At 45.0% G+C, this 23,646-nt stretch overlaps 1 protein-coding gene across 1 annotated transcript in view; it reads left to right on the forward strand.

The window, feature by feature from the left end:
• The window catches only part of RCL1 (RNA terminal phosphate cyclase like 1), a 59,438-nt gene extending 49,200 nt beyond the window's left edge, over nucleotides 1-10,238 (forward strand). The window contains exon 9 of the mRNA XM_007452925.1: nucleotides 10,088-10,238. Within this exon, the coding sequence (XP_007452987.1) occupies nucleotides 10,088-10,238 (151 nt within the window). The remainder of the gene's footprint in view (nucleotides 1-10,087) is intronic.
• Nucleotides 10,239-23,646: the final 13,408 nt, after the last annotated feature.

Here is a 23,646-nt window from a genome sequence, read left to right on the forward strand (position 1 = left end):
CTACACGTGAGTTGTTTTCTTACAGCCCCCTTATGCTGTCCAGTTTAATCCTCCAGTCGAACAAAATGATGAGCACTATCCTGTTCCCACCTGATTATGCTGATCCTTAAATGAGCTGGAGGTTGTTGCTTTCATCTGGTGTTTAACAAGGATTTTGCTTTCCTTTCTTTCCTGCAGTTTCTTCCTTCCCATCTGTCATTTCTGTGTCATTAAAACTGCGTGATCTATACTAGACAGTTCTGTCTGTGCTTTAGATATTGTTTCCACTTTGGAGGTAAACCCCTGCTTCTGTTATAGCTTGGGTTTTATTGTTAGTTTTTAAAAATCGCTCTTTTCCCTAGCTTTAGCCAAAAAGACTGCCTTTTTGTCCAAGAGGCAAAGTTCATAGTAATACCACTGGACTAGGAGGGAAATGCAGAGGTGAGTTTGAGGCCATGAGATGTTATCAGAAGTTGACTGTTGGCGTTTTAAAGCAGGCATTCTCCAAAAAAGAACAGGTCCTCAGAAGACTTGAATTCTAAACAGCACAGTGAAAGAAGCACTCCTGTTGATAGTCAGTGAGGTTGCTGTGAAACAGCCTGTTTGAGCACTGACATCTCTGTACATGTGTATATATACTTGAAGATCATTCTGTGGCCACCTGTGGGTGGGAAGCTGGCAGAGGGAATGGGCCTTGGGTTCGAGGAAATATTCAGGTAGATATGAGACTGAACTGTCCTTTTTCGGTTATCATGGTACCGATGCTGTATATCTGAAAGGTACAGTACTGTGATAACTGAAGAATGGTGGTGCCATCACATTGAGAAAGGGGTGGGCACTGTAGAGGGGGCAGTCTACCATTGGACCCGGGAGCTGGGAGTATAGAGACCAGGAGATTCTTTTGGAGGCTTTTTTTTTTTTTTTTCTGTAAGTTGGTGGTGGAAGGCTTTTTGGAACAAGGAAATGGAAGAGAATACATTGTTAGCATTGCGGGAAGACTGAAAGCAGGAAACTGGTGAGGACCACACTATCTCCCGATAACTTGTGTAAAGTATTTCACAGGACAGGAAACCTGAAATTGAGTAATCCTAAGTGGCACGCTGACATCAGGAATCAACATTGCCGAGAGAGACTTTGTAGTTAAGGCACTTGAAGAGGAGGTGAGGGCTGGGTGCACAGCACCTTAAGTGTAGAGATTGGCTTCCCAGCGAGTTTGCTGGAAGTGGCTGACAGCCGTGTGGCTGCCACAGTGCCTTCACCCTCTTAGCTGGTCTCATGGCTGCTGCTTTCCCAGCCTTGGCTTCAGGGCAGCAGAAGGCCTGGCTGCTCGGGCAGCATGAGGTGGTGTCTAGAAATGTGTGTGGTCGTGGGGCATGGGGTTTGGCAGAACATTATGTGAAAAATGGAATGTATATTTTTATTTTTCCTTGACACTTTTTTTTTTTTTTTTTTTTTTGCTTTTAGAGATTTTTTTTCAGTTTGGCTACAGGGCCTTTAAGTCAGCAAACTCTGGAGACTGTCAAGATGTGACTGGACATTTTTAAAAGTTCCTGTGTCCTTGACACACCCCCTCACCAAACATTAATTGCAGTGTCTTGTCTTCCAGAAACCTTGCCTAAAATTACACATCTCCTGGGAAAACAAAGTGGTCTGCTCTGAATGGAGCTTTACAGGAGTGGACAAATTACAAAATTTTGTGTTTTGAGCCCTGGGGCTGGGACTTGCAGGACAGTCTTTCTCTGGATTCCCTGCCCCCGCAGGGCTTCCTGCAAGAGGGGCGGCCAGGGGCTTGGAAAGGGCAGCCTCCCTTCTTTCAGTAAGCTAGCACAAGGGAGGAGGAGGGAGTTTCTTTGTGAAAGCTGTATCTATTTGGGACCCTTCTTGCCTTTAATCATTGTGGAAAGCTCTAGAAGCCCAAAGAGATGAAGGGCAAAGGTGGGAAGAAATAGGCGTGCTCCGGGACAGGCAAAATTATCATCGTGCGTTTGCATACAGTTAAGGGTGAAAAGGACAGAATCCACAGTCAGGATGATCATGGTGAGGGAACAGCTTATCCTAGTTGGATTCAAGAGCTTTGGAGACCATAATATCACACGTATTTTTATGTGCAATTAAAATCATAAAAATCTGCTTTCTGTAACCTCAGATTTCTAAAGAAAACCAGAAGCAAGACCCTCCTTGGTTTAAATAAATGTATTTTTTCTGGCAGTTTGCATGTTTTGATTTGTATAAATAGCTTTTTAAATGTCTATTTACAGAGCACTGGGATTAAGCAGGATAGTGTTTTCTAGCAGTGTTGCTTTCAAACCCTTTCTGGAAAGTAAGGGTCTTTCTGTTTTTCCCCTTTCCTCTTCTCTCTGTTTTACTGCAGGACGTGGCTGGTAATGGTTTTCTGTGTTATTTGAGAAAGTAAGTCTGTATGTGTGAAATTCTTTGGGAAGGCCAGCGAGGTTTTTTTTCAGTAGAATAAAATAGTATTGGATAACATGCTGGTATGTGGAGAATCTATTTCTTTTCAATTTGCTGAGTTTTAGGTGGTTTACAGTTAGTGATGGTGGTTCTACTTTCCCCTCAAAAAGCTTAATTTTACAGTTTAAGGATGATTTATACTTTATTTGAAAGTAGGAGTATATATCAACGAGCATCTTAATTAGCACTTTCAGAAATTGTTTATGATCAGAGACTGCGGTGACCAGAACTTTCTGCGTTCTGCCAGTGCACAGGTATTGCAGTCCAGCCTATCTGGATTTCAGTTCTGGCTCTACTTTGCAGCACTGGGAGACCATGGACAAGATCTTTGGCATCTCTGAGCCTCAGTTTCATCCTTTGGATGAAAACTGAGAAAGTGAATGGTCCTGAAGTCATGGGCTTGTGAAGGTGGAGCGAGGCTTAAATGCAGTCGGGCACTTAGCTCTCCCAGCAGCGCGGTGTGCCTGGCAGAGCTCCATCAGTGCCGGATGCACATGGATGTCCAGTCTCCTGTGACGTGCACTTTGAACACCAGGAGGCCTGGTAAACTTGCTTTGGGTAACCTCAGGCCTGAAGTCGGCTGTAAATCGTCTGCTCAGCTATCTAAATCTGTATCCACTAATTTTTATTTTTCTTAAAGATTTTTTAAAATTTTATTTATTTATTTATTGTTTTTTAAAATTTTTGGCTGTGTTGGGTCTTCGTAGCTGCACGCGGGCTTTCTCTAGCTGCGGCGAGCGGGGGCTACTCTTTGTCGCAGCGCGTGGGCTTCTCATTGTGGTGGCTTCTTTCGTTGTGGAGCACCGTGGGCTCTAGGCCCACAGGCTTCAGTAGTTGTGGCGCGTGGGCTTCAGTAGTTGTGGCTCACGGGCTCTAGAGTGCAGGCTCAGTAGTTGTGGTGCACGGGCTTAGCTGCCCCGCGGCATGTGGGGTTTTCCCGGACCAGGGCTTGAACCCGTGTTCCCTGCATTGGCAGGCGGATTCTTAATCACTGCACCACCAGGGAAGTCCCTATATCCACTAATTTTTAAATTTATGACTAACTTCCTGCAGTTAAATTGCTAAACAAACTACACACATCTTATTTACTGTTCCTGAGAATTCTGTAAGTGGATGTTTATTTAAAAACACTTAACAGTGTTCGCTGTGGGCAAGATGTTGTTTTACGTACTTTACAAACACAAACTCTTTCAGGTTTCATGATAACCCCACAAGGGTGGTAAAGTGATGAAGGCAGGTACACTCCATTTTACTGGTGAGCGGATTGAGACACAGAGTGGTCAAGTCGTGTGCCCAGGGTCACACAGCCAGCACCTGGGGTTCGGACTCTGACGTCTCATCCAGAGTGCATGCTTCCCTGACCCACTGCGCTGTTTAGTAAAAGCTGGGATTCTACACATGTTATTGGACTCCAGGCACCTCCCTGCCTGAGCCCAGGGTGCCCTGCTGTATCTTTTCAGAATCCTCATTTCAAATTGTCATAAAATGATCTCCTTCTGTCTTTCATTGGAAGTCTAAAATAAACTACGTCACTTTGTTTTATTCTAGTTTTAATAAATGACCTCTTTTCACTTTTGTGACGTGCTGGGGAGCGAGAGCCCAGGGTCCTTGTCAAACACGGACCGATCGGGGTAGTTGGCTCCCCCAGTGTGTAGCACAGTGATGTGAAGATCAATGAGATGCTGCTCTTTGGGTTCAGTTGCCCAACTCCTCTCTGGGAGCCAGCACAGCGCACGCCACCTTACATCTGGGAAATGGTTTAAATGCTGCAAAGCCCAGTCTCCTTTATTATGCTCTTTGAGCCGCAGGACATATTTGGCATATGGTAAAACAAGTGATATCCTTACTTTTCAGATGACAAAGAGGTCAGTCACCTGCTCATAGTGAGTTCTTGGCTGAACTTGGCCTGGTATCCATGTCTCCTGAGAGTGCAGCCAGCCTGGCTCTCTGTTTCCTGCTGCCTTTATAACGGAGTTTAATAACTTCATTCCTGGAGCAGAGGTCAGCTGGTCTTTGGGAAAACAGCTCTTTGGCAGAAAAAGTACCACCGATATATTTAAAAGATGCCGTGTCGTGACTACAGGGAGCCCTGTTGAGCAGATTCTCTTCCCACCCCCAGATCTTCCATCCCCTCAATTTGCAAAGCAACTCCTTAGATCTGAGAAGTAGGTGACCCCAGTGTCCAGGTGGCTTGGTGGAGCAGGAGGCGAGGCCCGCTATCATGGTTTCTTGTTGTAGAGCCGCCAGAGAGAGCGCGTCGTGATCCCCGTCACCACCATGCTCTAGCAGGCTTCAGAGGGGGACCTGGTATGAGGGGCTGTATTTTAAGGGGCAGGGCCGGGCAACTTGGCAAGTTCCAGGCAGTTGGGATCCAATGGGCAGATGACTGTGAGACCAGTGGCCTTCACCTGTTGACCAACAATGGTGGTGGGAACAACCCACTCTTGGAAAATACACAGGAAGAGTTACCTCTGTGCTCCAGGATTCTCTGAAACCTGCTTGTCAGATGGACTGGAGGTGTTCAGGAAAAGTAGGTTGTTGTTGGTTTTTTGTTTTTTCATTTTTTAAAAAATATAAATCACTTTGTTCTGGGGGAAGAAAGCTCACTAAGGATACTTCTCTTAAGTCAGGAGTCCCAGTTGCCTAAAAGGGTTAGTCTAAAAATCTTCCAGTCACACTGTTGCGGGGATTATCTGTAGAGGAGCAGAGCTGCCCTCGGTGTCCCGGGGGTGCCTCTTCTGCCTGGCTCTGTGGCCGGGGAGCTGTGTCTAGAAAGTGTGGGTCTACTGTATGGTGTTTGGAAGAGAAAGAAAGGGGAGCGGTGCCGCGTGGGGCTGTGGAAAAGGACGCGGACCGGCCCTGGACCTGACTTTGTTCAACTGCATATAGATGTGGGTGAGTTTATTCTGTTTGCTTTTCATTTTCTTAAGGATATTGTTAGTATTTCATATCGCCTGAGGTTATTTCTCAGCTTCTGAGCATGGTTGCTTTACGCTATCCCAGCCACAGGAGACTTAGGGAGAATGGGGCTGGCGGTGGAGGGCATCATGAAATGTACCTTAACTCAGTCCTTACACAGTCTTCCTCAGACAGGCTGAAGGGTTGGCAGAACATTATGTAAAAAGTGGAACTGACTTTGCTTTTTCTAACGATTCCAAAGGCTACAAATACCCCAAAGCTGCAACTGTGCAGGCCTGCACACTCAAGCCTGTGTTTCTCCCCTCCTTCTCCAAGAGATCAGAGGGAGGCTGCGGCCTCTTAGGAATTCTGCCAGCTGGGGAGGGTGTCTGGTTTTTCCAGCACAGTTGAACGATTCAGGGTGAAGTATGAAGTAGGCTGGGGAGGCTCTGGAAGTAGAGCGTGCCTCGGGCCTGTATTAGAAACGAGGCAGCAGCGAGAGAGAACAGGCTGTTTCCTCCTTAGAATGCAGACAAGTGGGTGAGATGGCTGGCTTTTTCTGCGTTGCTGCCAGCCGGAAGCTATGCCCACAGATGTGGACTGTTTATCTATGGGTTTTTTTGATGTGTTTGTTTTCTTTCTTTCCTACGGCAGGGTTAGGGAGGTTGTGAGGCTGGGACAGAGCAAAAACCTGAAAATTTCAATTGGTTAGTAAAATAAGAAAGCCAGCAGGGGAAGAATTGACTTCCCTTAATTGCTAAGAATGTTGAAGTCGTTTCTCAGAAGTATCCCTGGGGCTTCCCTGGTGGCGCAGTGGTTGAGAGTCCGCCTGCCGATGCAGGGGACACGGGTTCGTGCCCCGGTCCGGGAAGATCCCACATGCCGTGGAGCGGCTAGGCCCAGTGAGCCCTGGCCGCTGAGCCTGCGCGTCTGGAGCCTGTGCTCCGCAACGGGAGAGGCCACAACAGTGAGAGGCCCGCGTAACCCCAAAAAAAAAAAAAAAAAAAAGTATCCCTAAACCCAAACCTCCACATTCTGTTGGGTGCCCCATTCCTGAGTGCCTTATATACAGTGCCTAGCAGGTGTAATGGGTTAAGGTCATTGCCCTGGAGGTGCTTATATAATTTACCAAGAGCGGGGCAAGGGTAAATGTGAGACACTTACTCGTGAGCATTTCATTAGACTCCATAAACAGAGCCAAGAATGCTATGGAAACCCAGAGGGGTTACTGGCTAGAGAAGGCTTCGTAGAATAGGTGGCAAATGGGACGTTATTTTAAAGATGGAGATGAAGTAGCACAATCCAAGGTGGAAGAGAGAGCAAAGAAGTGAGGGATTTTTCTGTGAGCATGCAGCCATCACCGGGACTCCTACTGTCCATCTCTTAGCCCATCTCAGGCAGACAGGGTGCGGAATTGTTCAGACTTTCTTTTCCCCTTTTTGCTTTTTCCTCCTTTGACTAGATTAACTAGGATAAAGGGACAGGAGAGGGTGGAAAATGCATTGCAGTAGGCTTTATACTTAGTTTGGTATATAGTGTGTGAGGACGGGAGCCATGTATCAGTTCTTTTTTTTTTTTTAACTTCACAAATAAAATAGTTATTTTAAACAACTTTATTGAGATATAATTCACATACCACACAGTTTACCTATTTAAAGTGTACAATTCAGTGGGTTTTTAGTATATTCACAAAGTTGTGTAAATGTAACTACAGTCTAATTTTAGAACGTTTCCACCACCCCGGAAAGAAACCCTTTTGCCCATTCACAGTTGTTCCTGATTCCTCTCACTGCCCCCAGCCCTAGGCAACCCCTAATCTGCTTTCTGTCGCTGTAATAGATTTGCCTGTTCTGTCCAATTCGTATAGACTCAAACAATATGTGGTTCTTTGTGACTGGCTTGTTTCACTTAGCAGAATATTTTCAGGGTCCATCCATATTGTAGCATGTATTAGTACTTCATTCCTTTTTATGGCTGAATAATATTCCATTGTACAGATAAACCATCTTTTGTTTATCCATTCATCAATTGATGGCCATTTGAGTTGTTTGTACTTTTTGACTGTTATGAATAGTGCTCTTATGAACATTTGTGTACAAGTTTTTGTGTGGATGTATGTTTTCATTTTTCTTGTGGGTATACCTTAGGGTGGAATTGCTGGATCATATGGTAACTAACTCCTTGTGTAACATTTTGAGGAATTGCCAGACTGTTTTCCACAGTGGTGGTACCATTTTACATTTCTACCAGCAGTGTTTGAGGGTTCCAGTTTTTCCTCACCCACACTTTTGTTATCTTTTTTTTTTGATCGTAGCCTTTCTGTTGGTTTTGATTTGTGTTTCCCTAGTAACTAATGACGTTGAGTATCTTTTCTTGTGGTTATTGCTATGTGCATATCTTCTTTAGAGAAATGTCTATTCAGATCCTTTGCTCATTTTAAAATTAGGTTATTTGGTTTTTTAATCGAGTTGTATGCGTTCTTTATATGTTCCAGATACCAGACCCTTATCAGATAAATGATTTGCAAATATTTTCTACCATTCTGGGGGTTGTCTTTCCACTTTCTTGATAGTGTCCAGAAAAGATTTTAATTTTGATGAAGTTCAGTTAATCCATTTTTTCTTTTTTCACTCTGCTTTTGATGCTGTATCTAAGAAATCATTGCTTAACCCAAGACCATGAAGATTTACTCCTGTGTTTTCTTCTTTGAGTTTCATAGCTTTAGCTCTTCCATGTAGGTCTTCTTTGATCCGTTTTGAGTTAATTTTTGTGTGTGATGTGAGTAAAGGGTCCAGCTTCATTCTTTTGCGTGTGAAGCACCATTTGTTGAGATTATTCTTTCCTCTTTGAATTATCTTGGCACCTTTTTGAAAATCAGTTGACCACAAGTGTGTGGGCTTTTTTCTTGACTCTCAATTCTGTTCCATTGATCTGCATGTCAGGATCAGTATTTTGAAAGCTCCTCGGGTGATTCCATGTACATTCTGTGTGAGAACTGTTTGGATGGTTTGATTGGGAGGCAGCACAACACAGCGTTGCTGAACTACTTCATTAAAGATGTGCAGATCTCCTTAGGCAGGTTTATTCCTGGATATTTTATTCTTTTTGTTGCAATGGTAAATGGGAGTGTTTTCTTGATTTCACTTTCAGATTTTTCATCATTAGTGTATAGGAATGCCAGAGATTTCTGTGCATTAATTTTGTATCCTGCTACTTTACCAAATTCGTTGATTAGCTCTAGTAGTTTTCTGGTGGCATCTTTAGGATTCTCTATGCATAGTATCATGTCACCTGCAAACAGTGACAGCTGTACTTCTTCTTTTCCGATTTGGATTCCTTTTATTTCCTTTTCTTCTCTGATTGCTGTGGCTAAAACTTCCAAAACTATGTTGAATAAGAGTGGTGAGAGTGGGCAACCTTGTCTTGTTCCTGACCTTAGTGGAAATGCTTTCAGTTTTTCGCCATTGAGGATGATGTTGGCTGTGGGCTTGTCATATACGGCCTTTATTATATTGAGGAAAGTTCCCTCGGTATACGTATAACCGATTCACTTTGTTATAAAGCAGAAACTAACACACCATTGTGGAGCAATTATACCCCAATAAAGATGTTAAAAAATTAAAAAAAAAAAAGACGTGCAGATCATCTGTTCTTAACTAAACCAGTGTTTCGCAAACTGGGCTGGTACGAATCACCAGGGAGGATTCTGGCCCCTGTGCCCTGCGGAGACACGGCTTGGTAAGGGGTGAGGAGGGGACGTGTGGCCTGTGATTCTGGGCTCTTCCACATGGACACTTCCTCTCCACCAGTTGCCAATTGATTGAAACCTTCAGCAATCTGCTTGTTAAATGAACTCTCCAGGTGAGTCCTATGGTCAGTCTTGCTGGGTTGATGCCGAATCCGCTAGGCCAGACCAGTACCATGGTCCTTCCACGGAATTGCTGTTCCCAAGGTACTCTTGGGGTGAAGCCATCGCTCTGTCTTAAGGCAGATGACAAGAAAGAGCCCCTTGAACCTCCTCTGCATGTTTACTGTGAGCACTTCCCTTGGCCACCTTATTTAGTATTGCCTTCAGCCATATACACACAAATATTTTATACCTACGTTTCCTTCTCATCTGCCTTGTTTACTTTATTTAAATTTCTGACTATGGAGGAAGTATATATATATTTCAAGGATATGGATTGAAAGCTTCATGAGAGAAGGGATTTTTGGTTGACTGCAATATCTCCAGCATGAAGAACAGTGCCTGGCACATAGTAGGCACTCAATAAATATTTGTTGAATGAATGAAAGGGCTGTCGAGATTGAACAATGGAGAGAGAGACTTCTCTCTTTCAGCATCAGCAGCAGTCACCCTGCTTGGTTTTAATCTTATGATACTGTGACTCATTAAAGCACGTGTTTCTCTCTCTGCATGAGCCTCTTGAAGATTAATGCCATATTCATGTCCACTCTAATGCATGTGTAGGACTAACCTCTAACCTTTTCCTTTCTTTTTCTTTATTTAATTTGTCTTACGTTGTGTGCATCTCTGCAAGCTGTTTAAAATCATCTTTGGAATCTGGCAGGCTGTAAATAAATGCTGTTTAATCAGCATTGATAGAAGTTCTTAATTTCAGTTATTCCTCCTGATCTGGGAAATTAAAAGCTTCAGTTCTAGGCTGGAGAAGAATTTTTTAAAAGCCGAATTCCTTTCATTTCTCCCTCCCTTTTTAAAATTTTTCTTTTTATTTTTTAGGATAGAATTTTTGCGGCATTTGAAGAGCTTTTTCCAGATTATGTTTAAAATTGAAACCAAGCCATGTGGTGAAGAACTCAAGGGAGGGGATAAAGTGCTGATGACTTGTGTTGGCATTGGCTTCTCCAACCTCAGCAAGACCCTCAAGTGACACTGTCACAAGATGAAAGGCCCCAAGGCCTCTAGACACAGCAGAAGCTGCCAAGGAACCAAAGGGACCAAGTTCATCCAGGACAGGATGGCCTCTTATATTAAGGACTTTAAAAATTTTCCATTTAAAAACCATCAGCATATCCAAATAAAAGATGTTTCTTTATCTTGTGGTTTCCAGCCATTTCTGCAGGGCAGACATTCCTCAGGACGCCTAGTCATGATGGGAACTCCCTTGGCTTACCTGGATGAAGAGTGTGCCTTCAGGATACAGTCGTGCTGCTAGAACAACATCACAGCTGCATTTCAGCAATGCTTCCTCAGCCCACATCCCCAGGCTTCTGCCATATGGCTATTTTTCCAGACCTGTGGAGTTACTGTTTGTTCTGCAAGGACTGACCTCTCTGAACCTTGGCTTCTGTGTAGGGATTAAATGAGATAATATGGGTGGAAGCCCTTAATGAGTAGTGCAGTGTGATGCAAATGTCAGAAATTGGTGTAGTAGACTATTTTATCCCTTGTCTTCTGAGTGGACTGCTATCTTGGAGACATACTGCTCCCCATCTGGTTCATTGTATGTGGATTTTAGGGAGGATGAGTGACTAGGGAGAGCAGGGATCTAACGAAAGTTATTGGATGTTTTCCATATCTCAGGTGTGCTATGTGTTTTCTCATTTTATTCCCACAATAGCCCAGTGATGTAGATTTTATTATCTCCACAAGAAAAATTTAAAAAGGATATTTTGTTCTTTTGAAATTGATAATGTAAAGATAGTAGATCTCCTGATTTAAAAGATCTGAGTGTAATAGTGTCAGAGTCTAGAATTTCACCCTACTTGCAAGCTAATAAGTTAGATGATTACTGTTTCATGGATGCTAGCAGAAGAAATGGATGTCTCAGGTTTGAGACAAAGCACTTTATTACTCAGAGCACAGCGAGCAGCATGAGCTTCATGTCTGTGTTGGTTTCTTTCTCCCCAAGTCCCACACTGGTGATATGTAGGGGCCGCAGGTAGATGCCATGCATGCCGGGGGTTTGCATCAGAGCCAAGGAACATGCACACTTGGGCACTCCACCTCTTACAGCAAGCCTGCTCTTTGTTCCAGATGGGGACATTACTTCACCCCTCAAGATTGCTTGCTATGAACACATGATGAGAAAGTGTTGTGGTAAAGGCCTCCCCAGCAAGAATGTGCAGGACCTGGGGTGGTTTCGTCTGCAACTAATAGAGGCTACATGTGGTGTGTGTAAGGGGTCAGAATTGGTAGAAGGGGAAATATCTGATTCTTTCTATTAGGATTCCAAATGGTGTTTTCCACCTAGGGTGGGCTTTTTTTTTTTGGCGGTATGCAGGCCTCTCACTGCTGTGGCCTCTCCCGTTGCGGAGCACAGGTTCTGGACGCGCAGGCTCAGGGGCCATGGCTCACAGGCCCAGCCGCTCCACGGCATGTGGGATCTTCCCGGACCGGGGCACGAACCCGTGTCCCCTGCATCGGCAGGCGGACTCTCAACCACTGCGTCATCAGGGAAGCCCAGGGTGGGCTTTTGAAGTAAGGAAAGGTCTTTACCTCCCCAGTTCTCTTGCTACCCTTCTCTTTTTCAGTAAAAGGGGTCCAGAAGGAGTCTGTGCTCTTGTGTCTGGGAGTGTGGGAGGATGCGGAGGTGAAGGGCTAACACTGAAGGAGGTCAGGCCATTTTGAACTGTGGCTCTCTACTTACTGAGAGCTCTACGTACTGTGTTAGATTTCTGTTGCTGCGTAACAAATTATCACAGACTTAGCAACTTAAAAGAATACCATTTATTATCTCACAGTTCTGTAGGTCAGAGGTCTTGGTAGGTTTGCGTGGGTTCTCTGGCTAGGGCCTCAGAAGGCTGATGTCAAGGTGTTAGCCAGGCTGGGCTCTGGGCAAGAATATGCTTCCAAGCGCATTCAGGTTGTTGGCAGAATTCAGGTGGTGGGACTGGGGTCCCTGCTTCTGGCTGTCAGCTGGGGACAATTCTCAGTTTATAGAGCCTGCCTGCATTCCTTGCAACTTGGTTCCCTCCATCTTTAAGCCAACAACAATGCACTGAATCCTTCTGTGGCATTGAATCCTTCTCATGCTTGAGTCTGACTTCTTGTGATACCAGGGTAATCTCCTTATCTTAAGGTCATCTGATTACAGCAGTACCTAGATTAGTGTTTGAATAGCCAGGGCCCAGACTCTTGGACATCTGAGAATTCTGCCTGCCACACATGCTGCAGTTTTATTTACTGCTGCCGACGTTTGAATCCAGATCTGCCCATGCTCAGATACAGAACTAAGGGACCACGTTGCTTGGCTGTGTCCTGCAGGGGCTTCCTGTCCCTCGGGACAAGCTCTGGAATGGTACTGTTGGTCAGTTTAGGGTGGCATGTAGACTCCAGGCAGATCATTGCAAGCAGTAGAAGGGACGTGTGCCCCTCTCTGCTCTAAACACGGAAGTGTCCCAGCCCTCATCTGGCACAGCTACTTCTGGAGTGGTAGTGGTGATGCTATTGCCAATAGGAGGACAAATTTAATATTTATTTAAACAGCCTACTGCCAGCCCCTTCTCAGGTGCCCAAGAGAAGCAATTGCACTCCTTGGGCAGAAGTTGTTGGTACATCTTAGTGACATTCCGCTCCTTCATTCTCTGCCTTATTCTTAGCTTAGCTCCTGATTGGTTCAGCTACACCTGGTGCAGTTTGATGGGAGATTCCAGCATTTTGGACTTGGCTTTCTATCTTGACCTGTCTACTCCTCTCTGCTGACAGAGACAGACCACTCTGAGTTCAGCGGGACTAGTGATTTTTTTTTTTTTTTAAAGGCATATACATCTGTGATGTTTTGAGGCTCATGGCAGAATCACAGCCTTTGCCTTCCTGTCATGTACCAGGCCCTGCTTCTGTCTTTCACCATCCTTCTGTGTGAACACCAGCCAGCCTCCCTCCATCATGATTATTTACCATCTTCATCAAGACAGTTGATAAGGGTAGGGGGAAGCTGGGGTATTGCAACATGACGTGCTGATGGAGAAAGAGCAGTAGGAGGCTCTGCTGATATCCAGATTGCCCTCAGAGGGCAGCTGAACCTCGTGGTTTGTTTGTTTGTCTTAATCTTTTCTGATAAAAAGTGGTGAAGGACATCACTGATTACAGACCCAACCAAAAAGCCCCAAAACTTAGGTTGCACCGTGGTGCCTGTCCTCACTGTCACGCTACAAGGAAAGATCGTGAGGTGGCCATTCTGCTAGGTCTTTTGTGTTTGGAGGCTCCTAGGTGAGACCAGTGCTGGCAGTTAGTTTCGTGGTGACCGAGTGGAAGTGTTGAGGGTGTTAAAAGGCAGGGAAGGAAGTAGCAGATTGGAGTAGAGGAGGCCTGTGGAAGTGGACAAAATTGAAGGCAGATAGAGAAAAGGAAACACCAGGAAACTAAGGGATTGCTTCAGTTTTAACCATGCCCAAGGTGGGGGTGGGATTCACCTGGGTGAGGTGAGGGGACCAAGGCAGGGTGCAGAAGTGGATTTTTCCAGGGTATTGGTCACGGTGGGAGGATTAGAATGTGGTGTTCCACTGACTTTACCTGTTGGTGTTTTGCTGGAAACGTGTGGATGTGCCGGTGGGCAATTTTAGCCAGTCTGTGGTGAATGGGAAAGCAGCACCGCAGCCTGTGTGCCCAGCCTGGACCTCTGTTGTTCCTCACCTGACTCCAGAATAGGGGAGAAGTAACTTGTGCTTAGTCAGAGTTTCCATGTTTAGACCACCTGGCCTGTTCTTTAGAAGTGACTAACAGTTAATAAGAATGTCAGTAGGCAAGCCGGGTCTTTCTGTACTCTAGCTGGCTAGGTCTAAAAAGCCATGTGAGGGACTTCCCTGGTGGTCCAGTGGCTAAGATTCCACGCTCCCAATGCAGGGGGCCCGGGTTCGATCCCTGGTCAGGGAACAAGATCCCACATGCTGCAACTGAAGATCCCGCATGCCGCAAGTGAAGATCCTGCATGCCTCAACTAAGACCCAGCGCAGCCAAATAAATAAATAAGTAAATAAATAAACACTAAAAAAAAAGAAGAAGCCATTTGAGTGGGACAATTTATCAGTGTTTGGCATCTTACAGAGGCCAAGCCATATCACTCCTTTACCCAAGCAAATAAAAACTGTCATTTTGTCGGGGGCCGCCTGGGTCTGGGGCTCCTCTAATTCCATGTCTCATTTGGCCCTTAACGGTCAGATAGCCTGACCCCATCCCTGAGGCACAGGCCTTGGGTCAGCACCTGTGGATGGACCAGGGCAGAGTTTTTTTGACACATGGGCCACTTCCTCTCTTCTGGTTCTTCTGATACTGGTGGCTCTGGATGTGGATCCTGCTCTGCTGACACCCGTCTGTTGAGTCTGCAGGGGAGGTGATGGTGACCTCATGAGCTAAGTAGCCCAGCTTGCTTTCTGGCCCAGTTCAGCTACTAACCAGCTGTGATGGGATAAGTAATTCACCTCCCCACACTTGGTTTCCTCTGAGAAATCAGGGTGGATGTGTGAGATGGTGCCCCAAAAAACAGAAAGATGTGCATCATTGCCTCCTCCACTCCTCCCCCATCATTATATGTGTTTACTTGGGGTGGCAGATAGGTTAGTTGGCGTGAGTATTTTTATTTTAAACATCAAGGTGTTTCTGAGGTCTCAGGACACTCTTTATTCATGTGTTTCTTCCCCATTCCCAACCCTCTTAAAGAGCTTTACTTCAAAAATTTCAGATTGATTAATTTGTTAATAATTTCTGCTATGATTTGGAAAATCATATATTCAAACTGATGAAGGCAGGTGAATTTCTAGAAATTAGAGACCAACTTAAATGAACAAGCCCAGAAATGACGTGTGTGGCAGCTTCACGTGTCTGCTCTGTGAATACCCTGTCACCACGGCCGTGAGGGTGCTGGACCTGCTGCCAGACTCATTGGTGGCTATTTGGGTAACTGGTCTTGTCTTAGGAGTAGATGCTGCCCCAAAGGAAGGGGAATGGCAGAAGCAGCTTCCTGTTCCTGCTGCATCTGTGGATGGTAGGACATTCCTGAAGACATCTCTTTATAGTCTTCAAGGGAAGATATTGGTGGGGATTGCGTATTTTGAAATGGTGCCTGGCTTGCTGCTTGCAGGGATCCAATTTCAGAGCGTGACAGCTGACCTCAGGCGGTTTTAAATGCTGAGTGTATTTGGCTCCCATACTTCCTGCATTCTCTCTACATGCTTTGTTTCCACCTCTCTGCTATTTTACCCGTTAGGCAATTAAAGGCATCGTGCCTAAGATCTGTAAGTTTTGAAGAACCAATGGAAAGGCTTGCAAAAAAAAAAAAAATACTGGCTCCAAATTATGCAAAAAAAGAGCAAAAAAAATTAAATATCCACAAAATGAAACATTTCCAAACTTAAAACGTTGAGAACAATATAGTTGAGAGTTTCTTCACAAGTATTCCCAAGCACATGCAATGATTGCAAGGAATCATTGCTAATCATATATTAAATGGGTTGCTGGTCAGCCGAGCAATTTAAAAGGCAAAATTATAAAGAGGCTTTCAGAAATTTGGCATGATTATGCAAAAAAAGAGCAAAAAAAATTAAATATCCACAAAATGAAACATTTCCAAACTTAAAACGTTGAGAACAATATAGTTGAGAGTTTCTTCACAAGTATTCCCAAGCACATGCAATGATTGCAAGGAATCATTGCTAATCATATATTAAATGGGTTGCTGGTCAGCCGAGCAATTTAAAAGGCAAAATTATAAAGAGGCTTTCAGAAATTTGGCATGTGGCTACATTTTAATACGTGTGGTTTGGTGACGCTGTCATAAGAGGCCTAGAAAGTAAAACCACGTAAGCCCTCCCCCCTCCCTGAGCCACCTCTGCAATCTTAGCACCTCAGCAGTTCCTGAGGGACCTGCCCCGACGCCCCCCGCCCCCCGCCGCACTATACGTTCTCATGCACCCCTGGGTGCCTCCCCTGTCTTCACACTTCACACACTCAGTTGTTGCTTAATTCTCCTCTGTGTTAACCTATTATGGTGTGGAGCGGATTGATCTTTTGAAGTTTGGTGTGGCTATGATTTTAAAGTTATTTTTGAAAACCTTTATTTAAAAAAAAGATGAATTCAGTCATTTGTGAGGAAAGATTTTGGTTTCTTGAGTTTCACTCGAGCACTGCAGAAGTAACACAGGCTTAGCAATGAGACCTATGTTTGCATCTTAGCTGAGTTGGTAGACACATGGCATCAGGCAGATCCTCCGCATCATCTGTAAAATGGGAAATAGCTGCCATCCACCCTGGTATCGACAGGATTTATTAAATGTAATGGTTATGTATTAAATGGATTCCTTCTAGCTGTTAAGCCCCTGATGAGGATTCAAAGCAGTCTTTTACCTAACAGGTTAATGTCTTCATGAGTCATAGGGTTTACCTTTACATCTGGCACTTGGATGGACTCAGCCAGAAGACCAGAGGCAAGATATGGCACCTGTACATGGGTTGGGGTCAAACTGCCCCATGACAGATGTTACAGAGTTAAAAAGAGGCCTACAGGCGTCTCTGTGAAGTTCTCCATGTTCCAATAGGACCCATCTAGTCAGGGTGAAGTGAACAGGCAGGTGGCCTCAGGGCTGTCAGAGCCTAGAGCTTCTGTGTCCGCCAAACCAAACTGAGGAGCTCCAGTGTCATCAGGCCACAGTGTAGCCTATGACTACCATGTAAGCAACTGCATGTCGTCAGAATTCAACTGTCTCCCATCTCCCAGTTCTGCTTTCGGTGTCTCCCTTCTCCAGCAGGCATTCTCTTTAATATTCAATTTTCTCAGCAACCCTCGTGGACAGATTCTCTCTACCCAATATTTTTTTTAAAGAATCCCCCAGAATAGTGTCTCCCTCTGTTGACTCCAGAATGCTTTGATTGACCAGATCTGGGTCCTTTTCCCATCCCTGGAGTGGTAGGGATGTCAGCCTCACGCAAATTGTGTGGATTGAGAGGAGCAAGAAAAGTGATTCCCAAAGGAAAATCTGAATGCTTTTACAAAGAAGAGAATGGACACTGGGAAGGCAGAGATGAAGTTGTCCACTGTAGACTACATAACCTAATTCCCTGAATACTCTTGAAAGGATATCCTACAACACTGCCTGCCCACCACCATCTTTCACCATCCAAAATCTTCCGGGATTATGGTATAGAATTGGGTGGACAAGGATGAATTCAGTTCAACACATGTTGCCTGACAAAGGCAAGACTGTTGTATCCAGAAGGCCAAAGTTAATATGGACACTGGGCAAAAGTTTATCATTTTAGCCAGTGGTCTAGAAGCGGGAGCATACCCAGGATGATAACACAGAGGGAGAAGTGGCAGTGACCAGTTGGGTGTGGGAGCACCAAGTGGGTTGTGGACCAGGAGGAAAGGTAAGGGCCAGCCTAAAGGAAAGAGGGGTCCCCGTGCAATGTCCATTGATCATGGTTCTGTCTTTCTCAGCCTCTGGAAAGACAGAATCAGGAGTGGGGAGGAAGATCAGGACTTTTTTTCCATTGCCTGGAATACAAGAATTAAAATGATGGCAACGACAATGACGTAAAAAGCTACCCCTGGAAGAGCACTGAAGACATATATAAGGGATGACAGGAATTAGGATGGGGGCATGATAGGTATTTCTATTATTTTCAAATAATTTGCACCATTTTGTTTTCATAGTTATATACCTGTTTCTATGTGTGTATATGTTAACTTATATTAAGAATCTCAGGTACAACTCCTGTGATCTTCCATCAGCTCCAAGGCAAATAAAGATCAAGCATCCCCTTTGTCCCACACCTCTGCACCTTCCCTTAAAGAAACACACACACACACACACACACACACACACACACACACACACACGCAACTTACCTGTGATATGGCTGGGGCCTGTGAAAGGAAGTGCCACAGATGGAGAGGAATCTCAAGTCCAAGGCCTGCTCGTGATGCTACCTAAGTGGCTTACTTGTACCTTGCCTCTCTTCAGGATTCTGGGTCAGAGCACTATGCTTCACCTCCAAATTAGATCACATTAGGTCTGCTGTAGTGCTTCCCAGAGCATGTTCCGTGGTACACTATCATCATGGGATGCTTTCCCTGAAAAGCACTTAGTAGACGTGTAGACAGTGCTGCAGTCTCTAGCCCAGGTTTGGAGGTCACAACGTGCACTAACATAGCAGAAGCTCTGAGAAGTCCTGTAGCTGAAATTCTTTCTTTAGCCTACTGCTTTTCAAACTGAGTTGAGCATAGACCTTTCCATACCCTACCCGCCCCTACACAAGTATTACATGTAGTGCCCTTATTCTGCAGATCATACTTTGGGGGTACTTGCTCTAGTAGGAGTTTTTAGGAAAGTATAAACTCTTCCGTTGTTGACGGGAGTATTTGTAAGAAGCCGAGCAGATGTAGGGAACCTGGTGGCTAACCCTTCCCCCACCTTACAGCACCAACACGGACACACAGGAGCTCCAAATCGCTGGCTCCATCCAGTCCCATACCATCTTCCCTTCTTGTCTGGGCTTCTGGGAATTACAGTGGTCAGGTATGTGGTTAGGCTGGGATTTTTTTGTGTGTCATGTGATAAATTACAGTGTCTCCAATTTCTTGAGAGTCACACTGACTGTTCTTTTCTTCTTGGCTCAGAACCTTAACATGTTAGTAGAACCCACTTGAGCTCTCAGCAAGAAGGGGTCAGAAGATGGATGTGGAAGTTCTACTGACTTGGGGGTTCAGGGAGAGGGCCAGAGCCTTGTGGAGGCTTAGCCCAAGTCTTGGTAATAGGGAGAAGCCCTTAGGGAGGGAGCACCACGGAGAAAAGGTTGGCTGTACTGTTAGGCCAAGCCTGAGCCCCCAAACACCTGGATTTTCAGAACTCTGACCTGGGCACAACTTGTCAGCAGCTGTCACCAAGATGTGAAGACAGGGCCCTCAAGGCAGTGAACCTGGGAATGGGGAGAGGAATTGGGCTTTTTAAATGGGCATTTAAAAAAATACATTGCACTTAAAACAAGCCCCTGCCGGCCCTGCTTCTCTGCTGATGGGCTTTCCAGGAAAGAGCCTGAGTGGATACTCTGAGTGTCTTTAAAATTTAGAACTTAAGTGGGTGCTTTTTAAAGCTGTTGATGCTGTACGTCAAGGAAAAGCTTTTGCAGCTCTTAACAACCTGAGTGGGTACTATTTGCAGTTCTGAGGTTTGTCTTTTGGGAGTTCGGAAGGTGAAATAGCAGCAAAGGTTCGGTCAGAGCCCTGAGCGTGACCCAGGTTAGGAAAGAACAAAGCAAACTTGAACTCCTGTTCACCCACCTGAGAGGAGGAAGAGTGCAAACGGGAGTTGGAAAACAACCAAACCTCTGATGGAGGGCGTGAGTGGGGAGTGCCTTAGTTAACACTAGCAAGAAAACAGCATTGGCACAACAGGGAGGGCTGCTGGGAGAACAGCAGGGGTCAGTCCCTCAGGGGCTGTCCTACTTGTCTCATCTGTTTGCCCCTGAACTGAGGGGACTGAACACCAAATTCCTAATACCACTTGTATATTCTTGTGCGACTCCTTTACCAAATGTTAAGAACTACTGCTATTATGAATAATTTACAAATTCATGTTAAAGCAACACTGAATTCATACTTACTCCATGAAGTGCTTTCTCAATCAACAAATTCTATCTTGTAGAAACAGGTCTGTCTGTGAAAATTTTAGATGTTTAAAAGAGGTCCTCATACTTTCTTGAAAAGGGTGGAATGACTGACTGTTATATTGTGTGTAATTATTTTCTGCCCAGTAGTCGCCTGTTGGTTACCTACTTGATCATGTGATTGTTCTGGAATGTTTGAACTTCTTGGCACAAACCTTGGCTGTCTGCTTGTGTCTGGGGGAAGGGTAGGTTAGGAGAGAGAGGCAGAGGGAGGACTGGAGGTCAGTTCAGTTATTGAGCTTTTCTCAATAATCATTCAAAGAGATGAAGTTCCATTTGGCATCACAATCTGCTGATACTAAAATGTTTCCAAGCTCAGCCTCCTTGCTTCGAGATAAAGAAAGTGCTGCTTTCTTCCCTCAGAATGTTTTCTTCCACAAAGTAGCAGCCTTCCAAGGTGGCAAGTGTTCAGATTTCCTTGACTCACAATTGTCACTCCTTTATGGATTTCAAAACACTTCGACGAACGTTATCTCATTTCATCCTCACAGGCACATATATTTAGGCTTAAAGACGCTATGAGACTTATTAATCAAGTTCACATGGTTGGTGGAGAAACTGGAACATGAACACAAAGCTTTTGGTTCCATTAGCTCCAAACCATGACATACATGTGTCTGTAGCAGGTCATGCCTCTATGCCCTTTCAAATGGGTATTCTTAAATATTTGTCCAGATTTAGAGTTGAAGAGATAACAGAAATAACTCCTGTGAGAAAGGGTAGAAAAGCAGAATGCTAGAGGTAGCATCCCAATTTTTTACATCTCAGCAAAACTAAAGCCCTGCTTTATCATCTTTGCAGCCCAAGCATTCCCCTTGGAAGTTATATTAGTCAGGACTTTTTTTTTTTTTTTTTTTTTTTTTTTTTTTAGCATAAGGGACTGAAAACAAATAGGTTTAAGGAAAAAATGGGAATGTATTGGTCATTTAAAGATAAAGTCCAGGGAAGTATCTCCCTTTGGGCATAGCTGGATCCATGGGCTTGAATGAAATCATCAAAACCCATCACTTTTGCTCCATATCTCTGTTCTTTTTTCCCTTATTTCAATTCTCCACCAGGGTCTTCTCACTGACAGTGGCAAGAGGCTGTCATTTCTTGGCTTACATCCTATCCTTTCAGCAGCCCCAACAGAAAGAATCTCCCTAACAGTTCCCAGCAGTGTCCCCAAAGAGTTGATCATCATGGAATTGACTTGGGTCACTTGCCCAGCCAGAAATCACTTACTATATATAACCAGGGGGATTTGCTGCTCTTATTGGCCATGCCTTGGTCGCATGCCAATTCCTACAGCCAGATGGCATCAAGCCATGTGGGAGTCAAGCTCCCAAACCATTTGCACTGAGAGTGGGGGAGGTGATTCCCCAAGGAAAATATTGCTTCTGGTGCCAAAAGACAAGAAGATGGATACTGGGCAGGCCAAGGCAAATATGTACTATAGAAATATTCTCCTGTCCCCTTTAACACCCGGCAGCTTTTCGGTATATTCCTTTAAACAACACTCAGCATGCTCCCTAAGCAGAGTGCTGATCAGTACAATTGTCTCTATTCCATTACATTATAGATTAGTTCCCTGGGCATCTTACCAACTGGATTCCTCTTATTCCACCTCTGTCTTTACCAGGTGAGGAAGCTGGAGAGCAGAGGGACTCGACCAGGACAGGGCAGAGTTTAGATCAGATCCTGGCCCTAGACCATTGCCTGCTGGAACTAGCAAGCACCGCTGGCTCTGCCCCTTGGGCAGCCCAGCAGAATAGCTTCCTTTGTCCCACAACCCACCTGGGTTCTGCTAGGACCTGAGATTGGTGTGGGTTGTAGCTGTTTGAAGAGATATACAGACTTAGATATTAAGCCATCCTGGCCTGAGGTAATCACAGCCTACTTAAGGCTCTGCAGTGGGTGGGTCAGTGTGCTCACTGCACTGGACTATTTCTATCATTCAAAATATGTGCATTGATTTAGTTAAAAGAGCATGTTTAATAATCCCCCAACAGAAACCACGTGGGAGGAAACATGCTAGGTGTTACTAGGAGTAGCCTAGGCTTGTAAGATTGGGGAGGGGACTTTCACTTTTTGCTTTATCTCTTCTCTGTTGTCAAAGTGATTTAGGAGGAGGCACCAAGCCATAGTAGGACATCTGGGGGAATCCCTTTTGGCCCTGAACACAAGGTTTGAGGAAAACTGGCAAAGTACCACTGATGGGAACTGGGTGGGACCTGGAGGTTGGAGAGAAGACTCGGGACCCAAACATGAGTCTGTCACAGACCCAGAAAAGTGAAGGTCTTCAAAGGATAAGGACTTTCCGTGGCACTGACCCTGCTAGGAAATGTACTTGGTCCACTGGACCTAACACTGTCAAGACCCTCTTGGCCGGTGGGCATGATGATCATTGCCCCACCAGCCTGGCCTCCCTCCTTCTGGGCAATTTACAAGGTATAAGAGAAAGATAATTGCTAAGCCAGCCACACCCAGATTTTGACCTAAAAGGGAATTGCCTAGCTTCTTGGTAAGGCTTTACTCCCAATGACCTTAGACTTGTTCCTGTCCTCATACGTGTCCTGAAATGATAAAGATTTGCCATTGCTGAGGACATCGGACATCTAGCATAATAAAGTATAAATCCTATAGGCAACAGAAGGTTTCCTAAATATTTATAACACAGGGCTTCTCTGTTGAAATAAGGATCTCACCTTCACAGATGATTACTTTGGGAAGATCCTGTTCATTTACATAAGCAGGGGCACCCTTCACACCATTGCCTGAGAGTGTCTGGTGGCTCCAGCTATATTTGGGACTTCTTTGTCTTCTCTCCCTCTGCTGATTGCTTCTCAAAAAGGGCCTGGTTCTATCCCCACCTTTACCTCATCCTTCTGTTGTACCAAGTGAAACCTGCAGAGGCCAGACTGGCAGTGGCCATGGATGTATCCTTTTGAATCACTTGTACATCTAAGGATGCTGGTAATTCTGGACCACTGAGTTTTTTCTTATAGAGTCTACAGGAAAGATAGAGATGGGCAAAGGGGGATAAAACTGAGTCATTTTTTTCTTTCCTGTTTCGTCTTAGCAACTGTAAGCAAACCCTTTAGCAGAACACAAAAGAGGTGTACCTGGAGTAAAGTGAAACTGTAAACTTTCATGGGGTGGGCACTAGAAGGAGATGCCCAGATGGGTGGGGGTGGGGCACAGGGGTTTGAAAGCAAGCTGGGGACAGAGCAGCTGGTCAAACTGCTACTTTGCCCCTTGGGGTCTTTTGATTAAATTTTCACTGGGCCTACGCTGGTGCATGGTATGATGTGGGAGTGGGTTGTCTTTAAGGATAATTCCACCTTCAATATTTGACACACTTTTAAGTGGTATACCCAAAACTGAAAGCAATGCAATGCAAAAAAAAAAAATCTCAGATCCAGGATTTTATTTCTGCTCCCCAAGACAATCTCCATTGAAGAACCATCTTTGGTGGCCTTGGAGACACCAGCCTTTCTCAAGCTGGTGAAGAACTTGGTGTGGTGTGATCCTCTCCCATAGCACCCTCATCCCTACACCCAGAGGTTTCTAAAAGCTGGGGGCTCAGGTTGGGCTCACAGGTGAGTGAAGAGAAGAGTGCGGGCTGGACAGGGCCCCTGAGGCATGGACAGGTCTGGGGTGGAGTGAGGGAAAGCTAGAACAGGAGGGGGGGGACGGGC

Source organism: Lipotes vexillifer, unplaced genomic scaffold (genome assembly GCF_000442215.2).
Source record: "Lipotes vexillifer unplaced genomic scaffold, Lipotes_vexillifer_v1.1 scaffold1486, whole genome shotgun sequence".
Lineage (NCBI taxonomy): Eukaryota > Metazoa > Chordata > Mammalia > Artiodactyla > Lipotidae > Lipotes > Lipotes vexillifer.